General features: G+C 42.3%; 1 protein-coding gene and 1 long non-coding RNA gene across 7 annotated transcripts in view; one reads left to right on the top strand and one right to left on the bottom strand.

Annotated features, from left to right (window-relative positions):
* LOC144990926 (uncharacterized) overlaps positions 1-17771 on the bottom strand; it is a 76618-nt gene that overhangs the window by 19915 nt on the left and 38932 nt on the right. For 2 of the 5 annotated variants that reach the window (XM_078944200.1, XM_078944203.1), the window contains one exon: positions 7945-9065. The exons of 1 other annotated variant lie outside the window; for it this stretch is intronic. In XM_078944200.1, the coding sequence (XP_078800326.1) occupies positions 8831-9065 (235 nt within the window). In that variant the 3' untranslated portion in view covers positions 7945-8830. Of the gene's footprint in view, positions 1-7944; positions 9066-17771 lie in introns of those variants that run through there. 2 more of the 5 variants (XM_078944206.1, XM_078944201.1) reach the window with 2 other exon arrangements.
* On the top strand, positions 1433-15609 carry LOC144990927 (uncharacterized). 2 transcript variants are annotated; one of them, XR_013654797.1, is made up of 3 exons: positions 1433-1566; positions 2269-10544; positions 10618-15609. It is a non-coding gene; the product is annotated as an uncharacterized LOC144990927 (long non-coding RNA). The 2 variants fall into 2 exon arrangements; XR_013654796.1 differs by having other exon boundaries at positions 2269-6056; positions 10299-15609.

Genomic DNA, 17771 nt, shown 5'->3' on the forward strand with positions numbered 1-17771 from the left:
AGAAACCTCCACGGGGTGCGGTGGGCGGTAACCTGGAAGGCTGCGTTGCTGGTTACCCCGTTCCCTCATTCTCCGGTCAATACGAACCGCCAGGTCGATAAGCTCCTCGAGGTCGTCAGGAAGTTCTCTCGCCGCCAGCTCGTCTTTGAGAGCGTCGGACAGGCCCCGCAGGAAGACGTCGAGCAGAGCTTCATCTGGCCAGCGGGTGCTGGCAGCCGAGGTCCGGAAATCCACCGCGTAGTCCGAGACACAGCGGGATCCCTGCTGAAGGCGAAGGAGCTCAGACGCAGCAGCACGATGAGGTGTGGTGGGATCGAATACAGTGAGAAGCCGAGCGGAGAAGACTCGAAAGGAGCGACACAGCTCCGATCCGCGCTCCCACTCCGCCAGTCCCCATCGTTTGGCTCTTCCGGTTAGGTAGCTCAGAGCAAATGCCACCTTGCTCTGCTCAGAGGGGAAATCGTCAGGATTAAAGTCAAACTGCAGCCGGCAGGAAGTGAGAAACGCCCGGCAATCTGCCGCAGTCCCATCAAACGGTTCAGGGTGACCCAGTCTGGTCTGCCGAGGAGAAGGCGAGGGCGCATGTTCCAGGTGGGAGAGCCGTTCGTGCAGCTGGTGTATACCTGACATGAATCCTCGCATCTCCTGAGCCAGGTCTGTCCGCTCCGTACCGGTGACGGAACCACCAACGGCGGAGGATCCAGGTAAGTCTCGTCGAGACGAATCTCCTGCTGGGTTGGACATGTTCGCAGCGTAATGTTACGTGAACCCAAGGGGTTTAACCCAGATGCAGGAAGGACAAGGAGACTGAAGGAACTATGAAGGCTATTTAATGCCAAAGAGTTTAGCCAAACAGAGAACATCCAAACAGGATGCTGCGACAAACATATGCAGGAACAGAAACCTTAAAAAGGAACCAAATCAAAGTATAATGAGAACCAGCTGTGGGGGGAAAACAGCGGACAGGGAAGGAAGGGCGACCTCCAGAGGGAGTACAGCTGAGCAGCAGGAGGGTGAATGTATCACTACATTGGAAAACAACATTTCTGTTCAGGCAATTCCCACAAAATTGCACACAGGTGCCGCCAGCTGAAGTCTACAAACACCACAGAAGTTTCATCTACCTTTGACCTTGGGAAGAGTCCGCCATCTTTGATTTAAAAAAAATCACCTTCACTTCCAGATACAAACGAAACTCGTCCTAGGGGATTTTATCGATCGTCTCGTAACTTCTCAGGCAATAATGGCAAGCTACTGTGGAAAAAATGTTTCAATTAGAAGTGGTAGAATTTAAACCGGCATGCGCGTGGCGAGCTTGCAAAAGTGGCCAGGGCAGTAGGGGTGCATAAAAGTGGGCAGGAACGGTGAATGGCGCGTATAGGCGGGCAGCGAGGGTGAGAGCGGATAGAGGTGGGGGCGAGGTCGTTGGCGGGGCATTCAATGCCTCTTGCGGCTTTAATTTTTTTTCTTTTTTGATTTAAGTCCCAGGAAATGCCTGGCTCTTTTCCAAACAGGTGTGTAGAAATATCCAAGGCTTGGTTTAACTTCTGGGCTGAAAAGAAGATAGTCACAGACAAACAGCGTAAGCCGGTAGCTAAATTCTCACATCTCACATAACCACCTCTATACAGCAATTTCTGGAGTTTCTTTCTGGCACTCAGTTGCTTTTTTATTTTTCATTTACTATGGCAAGCTGCAGTCAAGAACTGCAATGGCCATTTTGATTTCGCGACGGCTGAAAACAACTCAAATCACTAATCAATTAATTATTTAATAATCGATTTGTGGATTTAATTTTTGATTTTTAATTATTATTATCATTATCATGGCCCACAGCTGTCAATGACTTCAAGGACCAATTTTGTTTTCACAGATGAAAAAATTGCTGCACCTTTGAGTGAAAATTTGTTTTTCTAAGACATTTAATGATGCTGATATAAATGCTAACACTTTTAGTCACTAACTATCATAGTTAGCATCATTAGCCTCTTGAGCAAAGTGCTTTTCTAAGTCAGTTGAAGATGCTGATTGCAATGTCAGCACTTTTAACCCTTGTGCTATCTTAGATGACCCCACCCTTACAGTGACGTGTTCTCCCTACCATGACAAAGGTGGATAAAGGTGGAAAGATTTCATGTAATCCATGGACACCAGTGAAGATCACAAATCATTGAAGAAAAAGGGTTCAGAGCACTGTCTAGTGGGTCTAGATGACCCAACTCCCAATGTTAAAGTGCCTAGGATAGCACTAGGGTTAACCACATGCAGCTCAGACAGCCTTACAAAAAGAGAAAGGTGAGCTAGAGTTGAATAGTTGCATCCCGGCAAGTGAGGTTGGGTCAAAGCGGGTTAATGAGAGTAGTGGTGGCGCTCAGACCCAGGCGGCAAGGGTACCGGTGGTGCATCGAGGCGGGCAGCATGGACAGGTGGCGCGTAGAGTCAGGCGGCGAGGGCCTGTAGCACCTGCGGGCCATACAACGACGTTCGCGGCTTTAATTGAGCATTATATCTGGATCTGATCTTCTGTTTCGTTACCCTGTTTCTGTCTCTGTTTGCCTGCCGCCTGCCCCGACTCTTGCCTAGATCCTGACTACCCCTGTCTCTTCTCTGACCCTGATATAGTTTTGTGGACTAAGCTTATTAACCTGCTGCATTTGGAACCAGCCATCTGCCTGTTCTAGTGACAATCCCCACCTTTACACCTCCTCCTGGACAGCAAGTTCAACAGTCGGAACTGAACCTGTTTCACAGCTAACCACAATGTGGGATCTGTTAGGTGTATGCACACACACTCGGTGACTGGGGGAGTCACCAGCCCACCGTTGATTGACATACACTGTGGTCCAGCAACTGGCAGAAAGAGGGGGCGCTGGCCACCCGCAGCTCTGTCCAAACTCTGGGTCATTACAATATGTTTATAAAAATGTATACTAAACCGATTTGTGGATACTAAACTAAGGAATACTTGTTATAAATAAATAATTTGGTTAAAACAGAGAAGGCGCTGTAAGGTAATTGCCATAGAACTACTATTAACAGGAAGCGCAGACGCAGAGCCAGGGCACGCTCTGCGCACTTGTCGTGAATGTAATCTTCCCTCCGCAAGTCCGCATCTATTTTGTTTAGGTATCCCCAATATGGAGCAGCAAGAAGTCAAGGATAAACTTAAGACAGGGAAACTGAAAAGGCAAACATGCACCGCCGTGGCTGCAGTATTTTTCAGCGTAATTAAGCGAGTGTGCATCAAGATCTCTCTTTCACTCTCTTTGTCTGGCGTCTTATTCTGTGTTCCAGCATTATTTCATTGTGCAGATGCATTTATAATGATCATAAATATATGTAGACATTTTAACCTTAAGAAATCTTGCATTTTTTTCTGCCAAAAACTATGGGATAAATTCAAATTGTGTCGGGTCGGGCTGGATTTTTCAGGCCCGATCTTACCTCTAGTGTGCAGCCAGTCTGTTTGCACTGCTTTCCTTCTGGAAATGCAGAATTTAATCAAGTCATCCTCTGTGATTCACACACTGCCAGGAAAATTAAAAAGGAATTACGAATGTCAGTGGAGACGAAGGAAGGCCCTGAACATCACCCCTCCACACTGATCACCCTCACCTCCCCTTGTGTGCTCCCATCCATTTTCCTTGTAATTACACCTCTCAGAGCAGGAGAGCAGTATCATGTCAGCCGTTATGTGCTTCTGTTGCTCCTCTTACTGTCACAGACTTTCACACTGCTGTAAGAGTAGCTCGGGGGCGAGGGGGCCTAGTTTGTTTCCATAATCGTTCACAGTCCTCGACACACCGGCTTGGTGCAAAGCTCTGGTTAACACCATTCACAGAATGGGGAGAAAAAATGAATGTAAAGAGGAGAACGGGTCTTGTTCACAGATGAGGAGAGGTAGAGTTAGCCTAAGGGTACATTGCATTATGCTAATGAGTTATGGCTTCATTCTGTGGTGGTAAATTGAATGATGTTTTATGATGATGCAAGAATGAGTTATGGCCAGACAGACCTGTCGAAGAAAACCTCTCATATGAATTACCATTCTTTAAGACTTCCCCAAAATGCTTAATTCAGCAGCTTTCCTCTGTTATGTTTAGAGTCGGTACACTTTGGAAATCTGAAAAAAGGGATTTTTCTGGTAAATAGGTAATGAATCTTCAGTTATAGGGTTACGTTCTATGATAAACTTTTCACATGTATATAAATATATATTTTGTCTAGTGTTTCATTGCTTTATAAAAATGAAACCATTCCATCCCTGTTCCTGCATCTTACAATTTTTCTCAACACACTGCTCACAAAACCCAGCCTGAATTCCGGGTTACCAGGTGTAATACAAAGCTTGGCTGGAGGCAAAGGAGCAGCAAGCCAAGAAAACACAGTATCCACAACACACAGCCAAAAAGAATAGTCACAGACCAAACAAGAAACTCACAGCCAAAGAGACAGTCAGTCACCGTACAACAGGAAAGGGTAAACTGTTTGACTTGTGGGTTGTAAAATTTGATAGAAGGGGCAGAAGCAGATGTGTGGCATGTCTTTGTAATCTACCTCATAGGAGAAGTAAGTAGCATGGAAACTGGATGAAAACATGCTTTAATTGTGATTGAAAATACATTTTTACATCTTAAAACAGAACGTTTTGGACTTTTTTTTTCCAATAAAAGTTTGGAGTCAAGGTTGACTCTGAGCTGATACTCAACAAATGAATTTCCTTGTAAAGTCGAGCTTTTTCCACTTGAGGCTGCTGGCAAAAGTCAGATCTATCCTCTTGTTTTACACAGTTTGAAACGGTGATCAACAACTTTATTACCATTAGGCTGGATTATTGTTTCCTATCCGTAGGGGTTAGCACCTCGGCTGTTGCTCGACTCCAGCTGGTACAAAATGCGGCTGCTCGTCTCTTAATTAGAAAGTGGAAATATGTTCGTATCTTTCCCGTTTTAGCTTCGCTACACTGTTCATTTTAGAATTCATTTTAAGATTCTTTTATTGTTTTTTTGGCTTGGCACCTTCTTACCTCTGTGCAGCCATATGTCCCCTTTTGTCATCTTCGATCAACTGCTTCTAAAAGTACCAAAAACAAAACTCAAACTTAGAGGGGATCATGCTTTTGCTGCAGCAGCACCAACAATTTGGAACAAACTCCCAATTCATGTCAGAGAGTCTACGTCACTGCCTGTTTTAAGTCCACTTTTAAAACCCACTTTAACTTGGCTTTTAATACAGTAAAGAGGTTCCCTCTTTTATCCCACCAAATTTTCTTCTGTGAAATGTTTGAAATATGTTTTGTTTTACCAATTTATCTTTAGAAGCATTTCTTTGTACAGTTTTAACTTTTATCCATTTCCATAAGTTTTTATTCTGTCACTGTACAGCTTTTGAGGTCTGCATGGACAATTCAAGTGCTTTTTAAATAAAGTTATTATTATTAGTAGTACTGTGGCTTTTGTTCAGTGCCGATTGCACCAATAGGTTGATGTCCATCATGTAAAATGCATCTCAGGCCCCAAATTAGGAGAAACGCTCAAGATATAATAAAATGTTGTAACCCTTGTGCTATCCTAGGCACTTTAACGTTGGGAGTTGGGTCATCTAGACCCACTAGACAGTGCTCTGAACCTTTTTTCTTCAATGATTTCTGATCTTCACTGGTGTCCATATGCAACATGAAATCTTTCCACCTTTATCCACCTTTGTCATGGTAGGAAGAACACGTCAATGTAAGGGTGGGGTCATCTAAGATAGCACAAGGGTTATTAATAGATCTGGTAAATACAAAAACATCAAGTTGAGGCAGGAAAATGGCAGGAGGGTCCTCCAATCAGCAGATGGCAGTCTCAGCACAAGGCAGAGGCACAACAGGAGTTAGACTTGGAACAGAATGAATGGTAAACTTCATTTGAGGGACTTCTGTACTTCCAAAAGGCAGAGAAACAGCAGGATCCAGAAGGAGATGAGAGAGGCTACAGTGTGGGGAAGACTGGATGATCCACAATAGGTCGGGAACAAACCATCCACAGGCAAACCAATACAAAGGATCTGTTCTGGTAAGAAGCACAACAAACAGGTCCAGGGCAAAATTTTATCCAGGTCTTGTCCAAAAACAGGTTAAAATCAAGACGAAACAGGAGAATGGCTGGAGGAAAGGGCAATGGCTCAATACACTGGCACCAGAGACCAGTCAGAATGTATAGGAGGTGCCACAGCTGATGAGAATTACTAATCTGCAGGGTAAGGTTGGAGAACAAACCTGACCCTGGGCTCACACTACGTAGTCCGGCTGTGGTGCGACCGTTGGAGTCTTTATGTAACTGGAAAAGTGCGAAAGGCACTCACACAGCATCCAGTCTGCTCCAGCCTCTATGGCGGTCCGAATCTGTTTCGTAGGCTTCAATTTTGGCTGGAGCGAGTTGGAGTACTTTTCTGTTAAGTTGGGGCAAATTAAATGACCTAAACCGGAAATCATGCAAGCGAGTGTAAAGTGCATCCGGTACTACACCCGCTGTACTTGCTATGTTTTCACCAACGTGTAAACATTATATAATTTCCGCTGACAAGGGGTCACAAAGTGTGTGGTAGAGGAGCATCAGATCGGTCATTTAACACCATGGACGATGAGAGACTGATCAAAGCGCCAGCCAGCCAGAGCAATTGTTAAAAAGCTTGATGCTCTCATCAAATGCAGTGCTTTTTTTGCAGAATGGTGAGGGAAAAGATTTTGAGGAACTCCGGTAACCCTGTCACATTCCCTATGATTGTCAGCACTTTTTCCCGACAGTGTTCGAGATGAATTGACTTTCATTTATTACAACGAATACACGACATACCTGTAAAGACTCATTCATCCAGGATATTTCCATAGCAGAAAAACGTTGATTTGAAGGGCTGGACTTTTTAAAGTTAAAGATGTTTTTAAGACATGCCCGCAGTCAACAGGTCACAGCAAACTTTAATACATCATGCAGGGGAAGTACGGGTGAGACAATATGTGAGATGCAGGCGTGTTGTACAGATATTTCTATTTTTCTCCTTATTTGACACTATGGGTGTCAAATTATGGCATTAATTGCAATTAATTAATTACGGACCAATTAGCCCTTCTTAAAAATCATATTAATCTCATTTTTAGTCTGAGACTATTGTTGCAATCTCAAATATAAAACAAGGCAACAACTGTTTACTTGCATAAATGTTTTATTTGAAGTCTTGGTGTACCTGTTTGCACTGCGTGCCCTTTGCTGCTGTGATGTCATCAATGTGCGACTCTGTAGGTATTAACAGAAATTATCCAAAAGAAAGCCATAACATGACACTATTGTCTATTATGTAAGAGTTAAAGCCAGACGAGGTGTTTGTTATCATAAATTAATGGGGTACACGGAGGGCTGATCGCGTTGGATGGTTACTTCTGCAAAGTTTATTAATTTCTGATAATGGACACCTTGAAGGGGCATTATAAGACCATGGTCACCTACAAAAGAAATAAATATTAAATTAATTATATGTACTTTAATTTTGTTATATTTCTACGTTTGAATTGTTTTTCACAAAAAATAGACTATTGGATATGCTTTGCAACGTGTTGTCATGGTAACGGCAACAGAGCCTGCACTCACCTTGCATTACTGCAAAGGAAAGTGGAAGCCTATATATTCTAAATGTCATATTAGGTGATACAAACACCTAGGAGTGTGATGACTAATAGGAGTTTAACTTTTACATTATGACAACATGAATATAAGAAGTTTGCAGTCAATATTTTTTGGATGGCTCCGAAAACTTCCAAGTGTTTTTCTCTTGATTAAATTGGAGCACTCTGGACCAGATTTTTTTTTTTTTTTAGTTTTTTCTCAATTGTTTGCGATTGGAAAAATTCCCCCTCGTTAAAAGTAAAGGTTGGAAGGCTGTTATAATAAAAAAGATTCACAAAGCCACTTATTTAGTGTTAATTTGGTCTTTTACTGTGCTACAATGTCACAAATTAAAAGGAAAATACCTCAAAATGAGGCTTCGAAAATTGAATAATTTGATTAATTAATTACAGATCATGATTAATTAATTTATCAACTGGACAAAAATCATAAAAATCCCAGCACCACAGTAAACCAAGTGGTTAACATTAATGCATTAATGTGTTGTTTTTCCGCACACTCCCTCCCTTCTTTTCACATGTGCACACAGATTTATGCAGGCAGATAAATTGTGACCTTACTGCAAGAGGCCTTCATTTTGGGACATCATCCAATAATGGTCCTTGGGGGTGGGAGAGAATAGATCCAGCAGATGTGGTCAGGGCACCAAGTAGCAAGGGACAGCACACTCCGCCCCCTCATCTCACTCATCTGCCTCTACTCCACTGCTCCAGCCTCCCATCACATGGGGAGTAAATTTATTCATTTCATCCTCTTCGGGCAGAAAGGTCACAGTCTTATCTTGCCCTCTGCTGTAGCGTTGTCAAGTCACCAGCCACAAACCATAACTTCTAACAGTTAGCAAGAATGGAAAGGCATAAAGGGGAGGAAAGAGACAAGGGAAAAGACAGAGGCAAGAGAAATCAAGTTTTAGAAAAGAAGAAGAATTACTATAAAAAAAGGAAAAATCAGTTTCTCTCCTATGCTTTGCTCAGTTTTGCTAAAAAAATTCTTGTCATTAGTCTCTGTAGGGATCATTCTCACTGGTGGGAACTATGAAGATGTAACATTTTCTTCCACTTTGCTTATATTCAAACACTTTTCAGTGTTATTATAATCATAATGACAGTAATACCCCCCCACACATACCCACACACAACCTTCAATTCTCTCTCACACGTCCCACCCCCTTAACCAATGCAGATGAACATTGGGAAATAGGCTGAGCACAGAAAAAACATGTTGTTGGTGGAAACGCTAATAATTGGGACGTCCCCACCTGGACATCCACATAGCCAGCCAGGTGCAGCACACCATTTGGGGACCATCCTCATCACAACAAAGTGGGGTTGCAGGAACTGTCCATCATGCTGCAGCAACTGCACAGCAACCGATCCAGAAGGAGAGGACACGACTGAGGGAGCACTGGAAATAAAAAATAAAACAAAAGAAATATAACATTTTTCATAAAAAGCTAGCAAAATGAGACAAGCAACAAAAAACTGGACAATAAAAAATTAAAATAAGGTATGGTAAAATGATTTATTAATAATTCCATGTAAATCACAAGACATAGTAAGCAAGGTTAAAAAGATGAGTCTACGCTTTGCGGCCCTCAGGTCTTCTGAAACAATGCCCTTCCGTAGGTTTTGGTTTTGTCATGGTTATTTCTGAAAACACAACACAGTATTAAAAAGCAGACACAAAAGTCCAGTACAATTTCTCTCGAGGAGAGCCGAAACAGACAACCGTCCAACACCTCTATCTCCAACAGCTCTGCTGGATGTCTGCGACCTCCTATTTAATTTACAATTGGAAAGAATGATGAAATCTAACAGGTGCAAGGTCAGCAGTTAACAATACACTCGTTTAAAACTTTTTGCTTCAGATGGGGAGTCTTGGTTCACAGTTCTTTATCAGGTTGTATTCCAAACTGCCTCCGCTTTTCAAGACATCTCCTTCCTCCAGATAGCATGTGGAGAATGTGGAGAAGAAAGAATGTTCCCAACATGGCAGCCTTCAGTGTATGTCAGCAGAGTTAAGAAGCAGGAAAAACAGCAGTTAGAATGATAATAAAGAAAATAATTATATCCAACAGTTTTACAGTCGGAATGGTTAAAAGATCAGTGCCAGAGCATCTGAGGGTCTGAAAGGGTTCATATTTTACTAAAAGGTCTGAGAGATAAGAAGGCACAAGACCATAAGGCATTTACAAACCATTAAAAGTATCTTAAAATCAATCTCGAAGCAAATGGGGAGCCGATGCAGGGATTTTAAAACAAAGGTGATAGCACCAAGAGTTCTCACCAAGACCAGGAGGCGGGTGCCTTCTGGTCTTGGTGAGAACTCTTGCAGCAGAATTCTGGAGAAGCTGAAGGTTCTTCATGCTATTTTTGGAAGAACAGTGTTGGGATCCCTCCTGTTACTGTGTATATCTCTTGCTCCACCCCTTTCTCAACTGGATCCAGTTCCCTCAGGACAACAGTATAAAGCCCAGTTCATCCAGCCACTCTGTGACAGTTTGTCCTTTTGGATGTTTCGGCTCCAGAAATCATTGTTTGAATCTGCCTGTCTGGCTTGCAGCCAAGCTCCAAGCTCTCAGTAAATTGTCATCCACCAATGTGCTGTCTGCTAATGTTGATCTGCTCCTTACAACAGAACAATCTGGCCCCATAATGGATCAAGCAGACATCGGTTCTGACCCTGCTTCAATCCATCAGGCTGTTTCTCACCAGGGTGCACTACTCGGACATCATGACCAGAGCATTCGTACCCTGGTTGATGCCAAGCAAGCTCTTTCCCAGCAAGTTTCACAAGTAACCGATCAAGACTCTGCCTTGCTCTCCCTTCAGGCCTCTGCCTCTACTCTTCCCCGCACTGATTCAGCATCACCTCCTCCATCAAGTGAGTCTCACTGCACAGATCTAGAACCATTTCTTGGTCAACCCAACTATTGCTGTGGCTTTCTGTTTTCCAGTCTTCCAGCATGGTGCAGCAAGTTCTTCCACAGACTCAGCCAAGATTCACAACATGTGAGGCTCGATGAGAGAAAAATAACTCTAATAGGCAGAAACCAGCTTTTCCAAACTTTCCATTGATTTTAGGATTTCACATCTAAAATACAATTAAAAAGCACTTCTATCGGCTTTGTGTCATCAGGAGACATAGCTATGTACAGCTGGGTATCATCAGCATAGCTGTAAAAGCTAATGTTGTGGCTTTTGGTGATATTCCCAAGTGGAAGCATGTAAATGTCAAAAAGAAAAGGGCCAAGGATGGAACCTTGAGGCACACCACATTTCATTTCGTGGACCCCAGAGATGTATGTGTCTTTGCTTACCATAAAGTTTCTCTCCATGAGATAGTATTTCAACCACCTGAGAACAGTACCTAAAAGGCCAAGGTTTTTAAATCCGTTTAAAATGATGAGGAGATCAACAGTATCAAAAGCAGTACTTATATCTATAAGTATCTACTATATCTAGCAGAACTAATACTGAGATCTGACCTGAATCCAAGGCATGCCTGATATCTGATATCATACCTGACCCATGTCATAATGCTGGAATCATCTCAGACTGGTTTTTTGAACATGACAATGAGTTCACTGGACTCAAATGACCTCCACAGTCACCAGATCTCAACCCAATAACGTAGCTTTGGAATGTGGTGGAACGGGAGATTTTCCTCATAGATGTGCAGCCGACAAATCTGCAGCAACTGTATGATGCTGTCATGTCAATATGGACCAAACTCTCTGAAGAATGTTTCCAGTACCTTGTTGAATCTACACCACCAAGAATTAAGGCAGTTCTGAAGGCAAAAGGGGTCCAAACCGGTACTAGAACGGTGTACCCAAAAAAGTGTCCGTTGAGTGTAGATGCCTGTAAACCTGTCAAGTGTTTTTGACAGTAATTAAATGGGATAAATTATTTACTCAAATCAAATGCGATCATGTGGGTGGATTGCATGATGTTTATAGTGTGCTTTTCTTTTCTTTTTTGCATCTTTGGCATGTTTTGTGGGGCTGTCTGTTTTTGCATGCTTTATGTGGACACACCCCCTTGATACACGGCCCACAGATCAGCAACACCTGCTCCTCATTGGAGCTATAAAGGATCCGAGGAGGAAAGCGCACACCTGCAGCAGGGCGCAAGCACGGGGGGCGCAATTGGATCGCCGATACCACTAGACTTCCAGGGGATCCGCCGTGATCAGGGCACACGCAACGGGAGGCTTGGACCGCTGGGACCGCCAGTCTGCCATGTGATCTACACACAGGGGCAGGACAGGGACCCTGTCTGTGCTGTGAGTAGAAAGAAGTGACTCAGCAGACTGGTTGCAACGAGCGAGAAGGCTGGTGGCAGCCTGCATCTTGGAGTGCATTTGTGCTGCCGCTTGTCTGTTCTCGCAGGGGCTCTAGCGCGTCTGGAAGGCCAGCTAGAGGTGACACGGGGGAGGAGTGTGTGACGTGAAAACCCCAGGGGTGGAGGGGAGCCCCGTCTTCCATTTCCTGGTGCGAGTGACCGGAGGGATCCTCTGATCAATGACAGGAGAAGTTGACTCCAGGAACTAAGTGTAGCGGGGAGAGGACGCCCCCTCGATTTGGGATCCGTGACCCCCTCCAAGCTGCCTTTTTAACTGTCCTTAAGACTTTCAGCGTTTCTTTTATTGTGTTTTAACTAGTTCCAGGATTTCCAGCTTTTTTTTTTTACCGTTTTTAATCTCCCCTGGAATTTTATAATGATTTTATTCTCTTTTTAGTGTTTTTAACCACAACTCGGTGGCAATCCACATTTTTATTGTTAGAAATAAATTGTCAATGTGGCCAAACAACCTGGGTCCTCTTTGGTGGCGTGTGTGTGCTATCACTCAGATCATTTCCCTAGCCTGTTAATATCCCTACTCATTTAATTTTTTCATCCCATCTTTCAACCCCTTACAGTCCTTACACAAAGAAAAGTCATTTTCAAAACAGACGTAAAACCAAATGTTGTGTTCATATTTTTTTTTCAAAGTGTGCACAACTGTGCGTGTCCATGAGCTTACCTTCCATTTTGACAGTTAACTAATCCCATAAACTATGGTCATATCAGGAGAATAGGAGAAGTGTGAACAGAGGACTTTCTGTCGCTTCACATTCAGTGCCGTCCTCAGCAAGGCGTGTTCTACATCACCTCTGTCAGGTGTGAAAGAAAGCTCTTCCACCATTTTCCAGATAATTAACTACATCAGTTTCCTAATGTGATCAGTTTAATTAAACCAGATTTAATCTGAAGTAGTACCAGGAGGGCGTCTGCCCTGACAGTAGGAGTGTGTGCGTACTTTATGTGTGTGTGTATGTGCATTAGACGCTTCAGCATTCCCAGCCTCCTTTATTTCAGACTTGTAGGCGTTTAATTAATGTGGATGTAGCTTTACAGCTTTTGGACTCCTGCGCCTCTCATTTCATGACTATTAATGACTTTAATGAACTGGAGTAATAAGTCAGTTTTTCTCTCTGAAAGGCTGTCCAACACGCAACGGGGTCAGAAGGACAGGCTTCCCCGGCCTCCACAAGGGAAATTAAAATTGCACTCACAGACCCAATTAATGCTGCATTAACTGAACAATCAAGCACTCAGCTGTGGGGGTGCGTGTTTGGCACAAGATTTTCAACTTTCACCGAGGGAGGAGGTTCTTCAAGACGGTAAAGATGGAGAGTTAATAAAACACTCTATTAAAGAAAAATCTATATTTCTTAAACTGTTTTTCTAATTGCTTTTTATCTTTAAGGCCCTCTTGTCTTGGAAAGGGTGTATTAGTTAGAGAACTGGCATGCTGGTTTCAAATCTATATACAATGGGGAAAATACCTAACCCTTTTCAACGCAATTACAGAAGTGACATTTATTTAATTATTATTTAACATATTTATTGTGCAGTATCTGAGGATAATGTTAGTTTCACATCATGGTTAGGATGTACAGGTACTATTGTCGTGTGGTGACTTCACACTAGTAATTAGTAATTCGCAAGTACAGGCTCCTTACTGATCACAAGCGAATGCTGTACTGGGTGTGCAGTTGATACCTAAGTGTCAGACAGCGACACAGACTACACTCTGATTGTGTAATATCCTAATTCTGTTGTCCAAGGAGTGTGCAACAGACACAAGGAGTGCACACTTGTCACATGAACAGCACTAATGGGCTCCTTGTCTGCATAATTAGGGAGTTGGAAAAAAAAGAAAAATCCATAACATGTGCCTGCATCTCGGCTACTTCCCCCTTACATGTTAAGTGTTCACTATAACATATTGCTCACGGCATGGCTGTAGAAAAAAATGTGCATGAACATTCTCCTGCAGGCTCATCGAGCGGTCTACTGTGTAAATATTTTGTACAGGTCACCTGAGTGCCCTGTAGAGCTTTGCCCATTTTTTATCTGCAGACAGCAGGTAAAAAACCCTTGTGCTATCCTAGGCACTTTAACATTGGGAGTGGGGTCATCTAGACCCACTAGACGGGGCGCTGAACCTTTTGTCTTCAATGATTTGTGATCTTCACTGGTGTCCATGGATTACATGAAATCTTTCCACCTTTATCCACCTTTGTCATGGTAGGAAGAACACGTCAATGTAAGGATGGGGTCATCTAACATAGCACAAGGGTTAAGCATGGATGGATCTTTCTTGAAAGAAACTGTTCTTACTAATAAAGCTTTAGCTAATATTGATTAGGAGGCAACAGGCTACACTTTTCTTATGTTTTTATTTTAGGCAAATTCATTTAAATCTTAGATCGCGATCAGATCAGTTTTTTTTCATTATTATAAGCTGGACTTATTTTTCGACAATTGTTTTAACTTTGAGAGATTAAACAAGAAAGAAAAGTGTGAAAATGATCATGTCTATCTGAGAAAAGTGCAGAAAGTATGTAGTGAGAAGTTTTACAGCCTGACATCATCCATGATCCGACTATGTGAATTTCACAGGTTATTATTAGACGTAACCCCCACAATAAATGAGGGCAGCAGTGTATTTGACTTGTTTTTAATTGTTTTTGCATTGTCTGAACCAGGGCTGCTCATTCCTGCCTGTTTTCCAGCTCTCCCTGCACTGCTTGCTGCTGATTACCTGGACCAGGTGTGTTCATTCAATTAGAATGTGGAGACATCTGATTAAGCTCATCAGCAGCTATTTAGGCTTGGAGATCTGGAAAACAGTAAGGGTTGTAGCTCTCGAGGACCAGGAAGGAGCAGCCCAGGTAAAAAAAAAAAAAAAAAAAAAAATGATAGGACACATCTTTTGTGCCCCTGTCCTGGGAAGCAGCACACATTAAAAGTGGAGACCACTGTCATTAGTCTTACTGAAAGTGCCGTGGCGTGAGTGATCTGCTGTGGTTCTATTTTCTCTGCATGCTTGACCCAGAAACTGAGACGAACAATTCATTCATTTGACACAATCACTTTTTTAGTGTGAATGAACGAGTGTGCATAAAATAATGACTCACTTATTCACTGTAATAGGGTCACACAGTGTGGCTGCAGGTTTCTGATCCTTAAATAACACGCTAGTGCTGCTTTCTGAGTGGTTTTATTTGGTTTTGGGATACAAAATGTCCCCCAAGATTGGTAAATACCTCAAGTAGGTCAAGCACCTCTGAACACCACCCCGCTAAGAGGCGCTTTCAGTGGGACTGCACACGGCGCGGAGAAACACTAACACTAGTCAGCAAGAAGATGGAAGAATGTGCTCTGCTTCAAAATGAATGAAACATGAGCTGCACAGAGATGAAAAAAACCTCTGCTTCAAAGCAAACTCTAAAAAAGAAGAGTTGAAATTAATTCCCTTTCATTTGATAAAAATATGGGTAACGATTAGAGGAAAACTGAACTGCAGCATCAGTCAAAGCTAAAAGAAATCTTTTATATCACAATCCCCTTTTTACCTTTACATTATCCCTGCTATTTCATGATAGCTGGTATTGTATGGAATTACATTTCTGCCATACACTGAAGGGGCGTAAAGACCACTAAGCGGGCGTATTTAGGAACTGAGTGAGTGAACCTTCAAACCGCGCAGGCGCAATTCTAACTGAGAAGTGATCTTGCGCGGTCAATTCCTTTTTGCACACTCATGTGGATTTACGCTCAGTGTTAAGGGGGCGTTTTTGTCACTTTTGGGGCAGGAACCTTTCTGGTTGATCTGATTGGCTGAAATTTGCATGGCTTATCGGCGAGGCAGAGGGGCGGGACCTTCATTTTTCAGTGCAGGTGGGGTTAACAGGCGGCTCTTGAGCTGCATGTGGCTCTCTGCCTTTTATCATATTTTCTATATTCAGCACTTTCACAACCATAAGGTGAAAGTCTTACATTTTCTCCTAAATGTACAGAGCGGCCCTAATGTGTTGTTGTGTGACTTCGGTAAAGAGGAGAGAACAGCATGAGAACCCCCCCCCCCCCATAGTACAAAGGAGCAGATATGTGAATAATGCAGAACAACTTCGTTTTGGAAACCCTAGAAATGCAAAGAGACATGATTATGAGGCACAGTTTAAACTGCAAGCTATCAGCTACGCGGAAGAACACAGGAGTAGAGCAGCTGCAGTTCGGTTAATTTAGATCTTCACAGATTCGGACTTCCTGCGTCAATAACTCCTCTCATAACCTTTCAAATGTGTCAGCAAGTATCTCAATCATTTTGTATTAACATAGAGAGTGAACCGATCTTTTTTTTTTTCTTTTAATCAGAATTGTTCGTTTCAAGGTGTGAATACAGACAGAGCAGCGAGCCGGCTGCCAAGGGACCGTCAACAAAGTGCAACCTCTGTGAAACACCATTCTGTAAAAATCAGTGAACTTTTAAAAAGTGAATAAATGTCTATATTTATATGAACTGGTAATGAAGACTCGTCAGCATAGTCATGCTACATTATTATTTATTATACTAAATGTTGTTAGAAAGTCACCCTCCATTTTATAGTTTATAGTTTTTAAAATTTAATAGAGATATGAATCATAACATAAATGCACAATAGCTCTGAAGATACTAAAGCTTCTGTCACCAAACCTCCTGTACTGACTAATCATGACCTCATTGTCCTACTGCAATAAAGATTATGTCATAATTCACGTTTTTAATTGTTAGGAAGTTTTCATATTTAAATATTGATCAGATTTGGTCAAATATGCTCAATGGCTTTGAAGATGCTGTAGTTACTGACATAAAACTTCCTGTACTGACTAATCATGACCTTATTTTCCTACTACAATAAAGATTATGCAAAAAAAAAATTTCTGGCACCTTCAGAGCTACTCAGGATTTTTGACCAAATTTGATCCATTTGTAAATATGAAAAATTCCTATAAATAAACAAAGTGAACTATTGACATTCTTTATTTTAGTATGACAATAAGGTCATGTCAAGTTACTGATAACTTTAGTCATGATTCATATCTATTAAAATTTGAAAAAGTATATGAAACAAGATAAAATAAAGATGGACCTTCCTACAAAATATGTATTGTAACAAGAATATGCTTTTTAATAATTTTATGATTTTTTTGTGAGATTATTGATTTTTACACAGTGGTGTTTCACAGTTCACAGAGGTTGCACTTTGTTGACGGTCCCTTGGAAGCCGGCTGCTGCATGTCTGCATTCACAGCTTGAAGCGAACAATTCTGATTAAAAGGCACAAAAAAACAATCTTTTTTCTTCAGAAATGCATTTGTGTTTCACTCTCTGTGTTAATACAAAAGAATTGAGATACTTGCTGACACATTTGAACGTTGATCAGAGGAGTTATTGAAGCAGGAAGTCTGAATCTGTGAAGATCTTTCTAACTTATCGAACCTCAGCTGCCAGAGAATTTAAAATGATGAATCCATGGTTCGGAAGTGAGGACGCTGGAAAACCAACTCCGACAAGACAAGAAGACGCAGCAGCAGCTGAGTTTCCGCGGAAAAGGAAAGGCCTGTGTTGGAAGATCGACTCGAGGCTCAGCGCTGCTACTTCCAGCAGATGACCGTGAACAGCTGTCTATCCTCCCCCCCTTACCGGGAGGCAGCGCCGGCGAGTTACGCCACACTTTGGGACTGCAGGACTTAAACTTGGCCTGAGGCGTCTGCTTTCACTGTTCTTTGGAGC

This window comes from Oryzias latipes, chromosome 3 (assembly GCF_053564925.1).
Source record: "Oryzias latipes strain Hd-rR chromosome 3, Olatipes_Hd-rR_3.1".
Classification (NCBI taxonomy): domain Eukaryota; kingdom Metazoa; phylum Chordata; class Actinopteri; order Beloniformes; family Adrianichthyidae; genus Oryzias; species Oryzias latipes.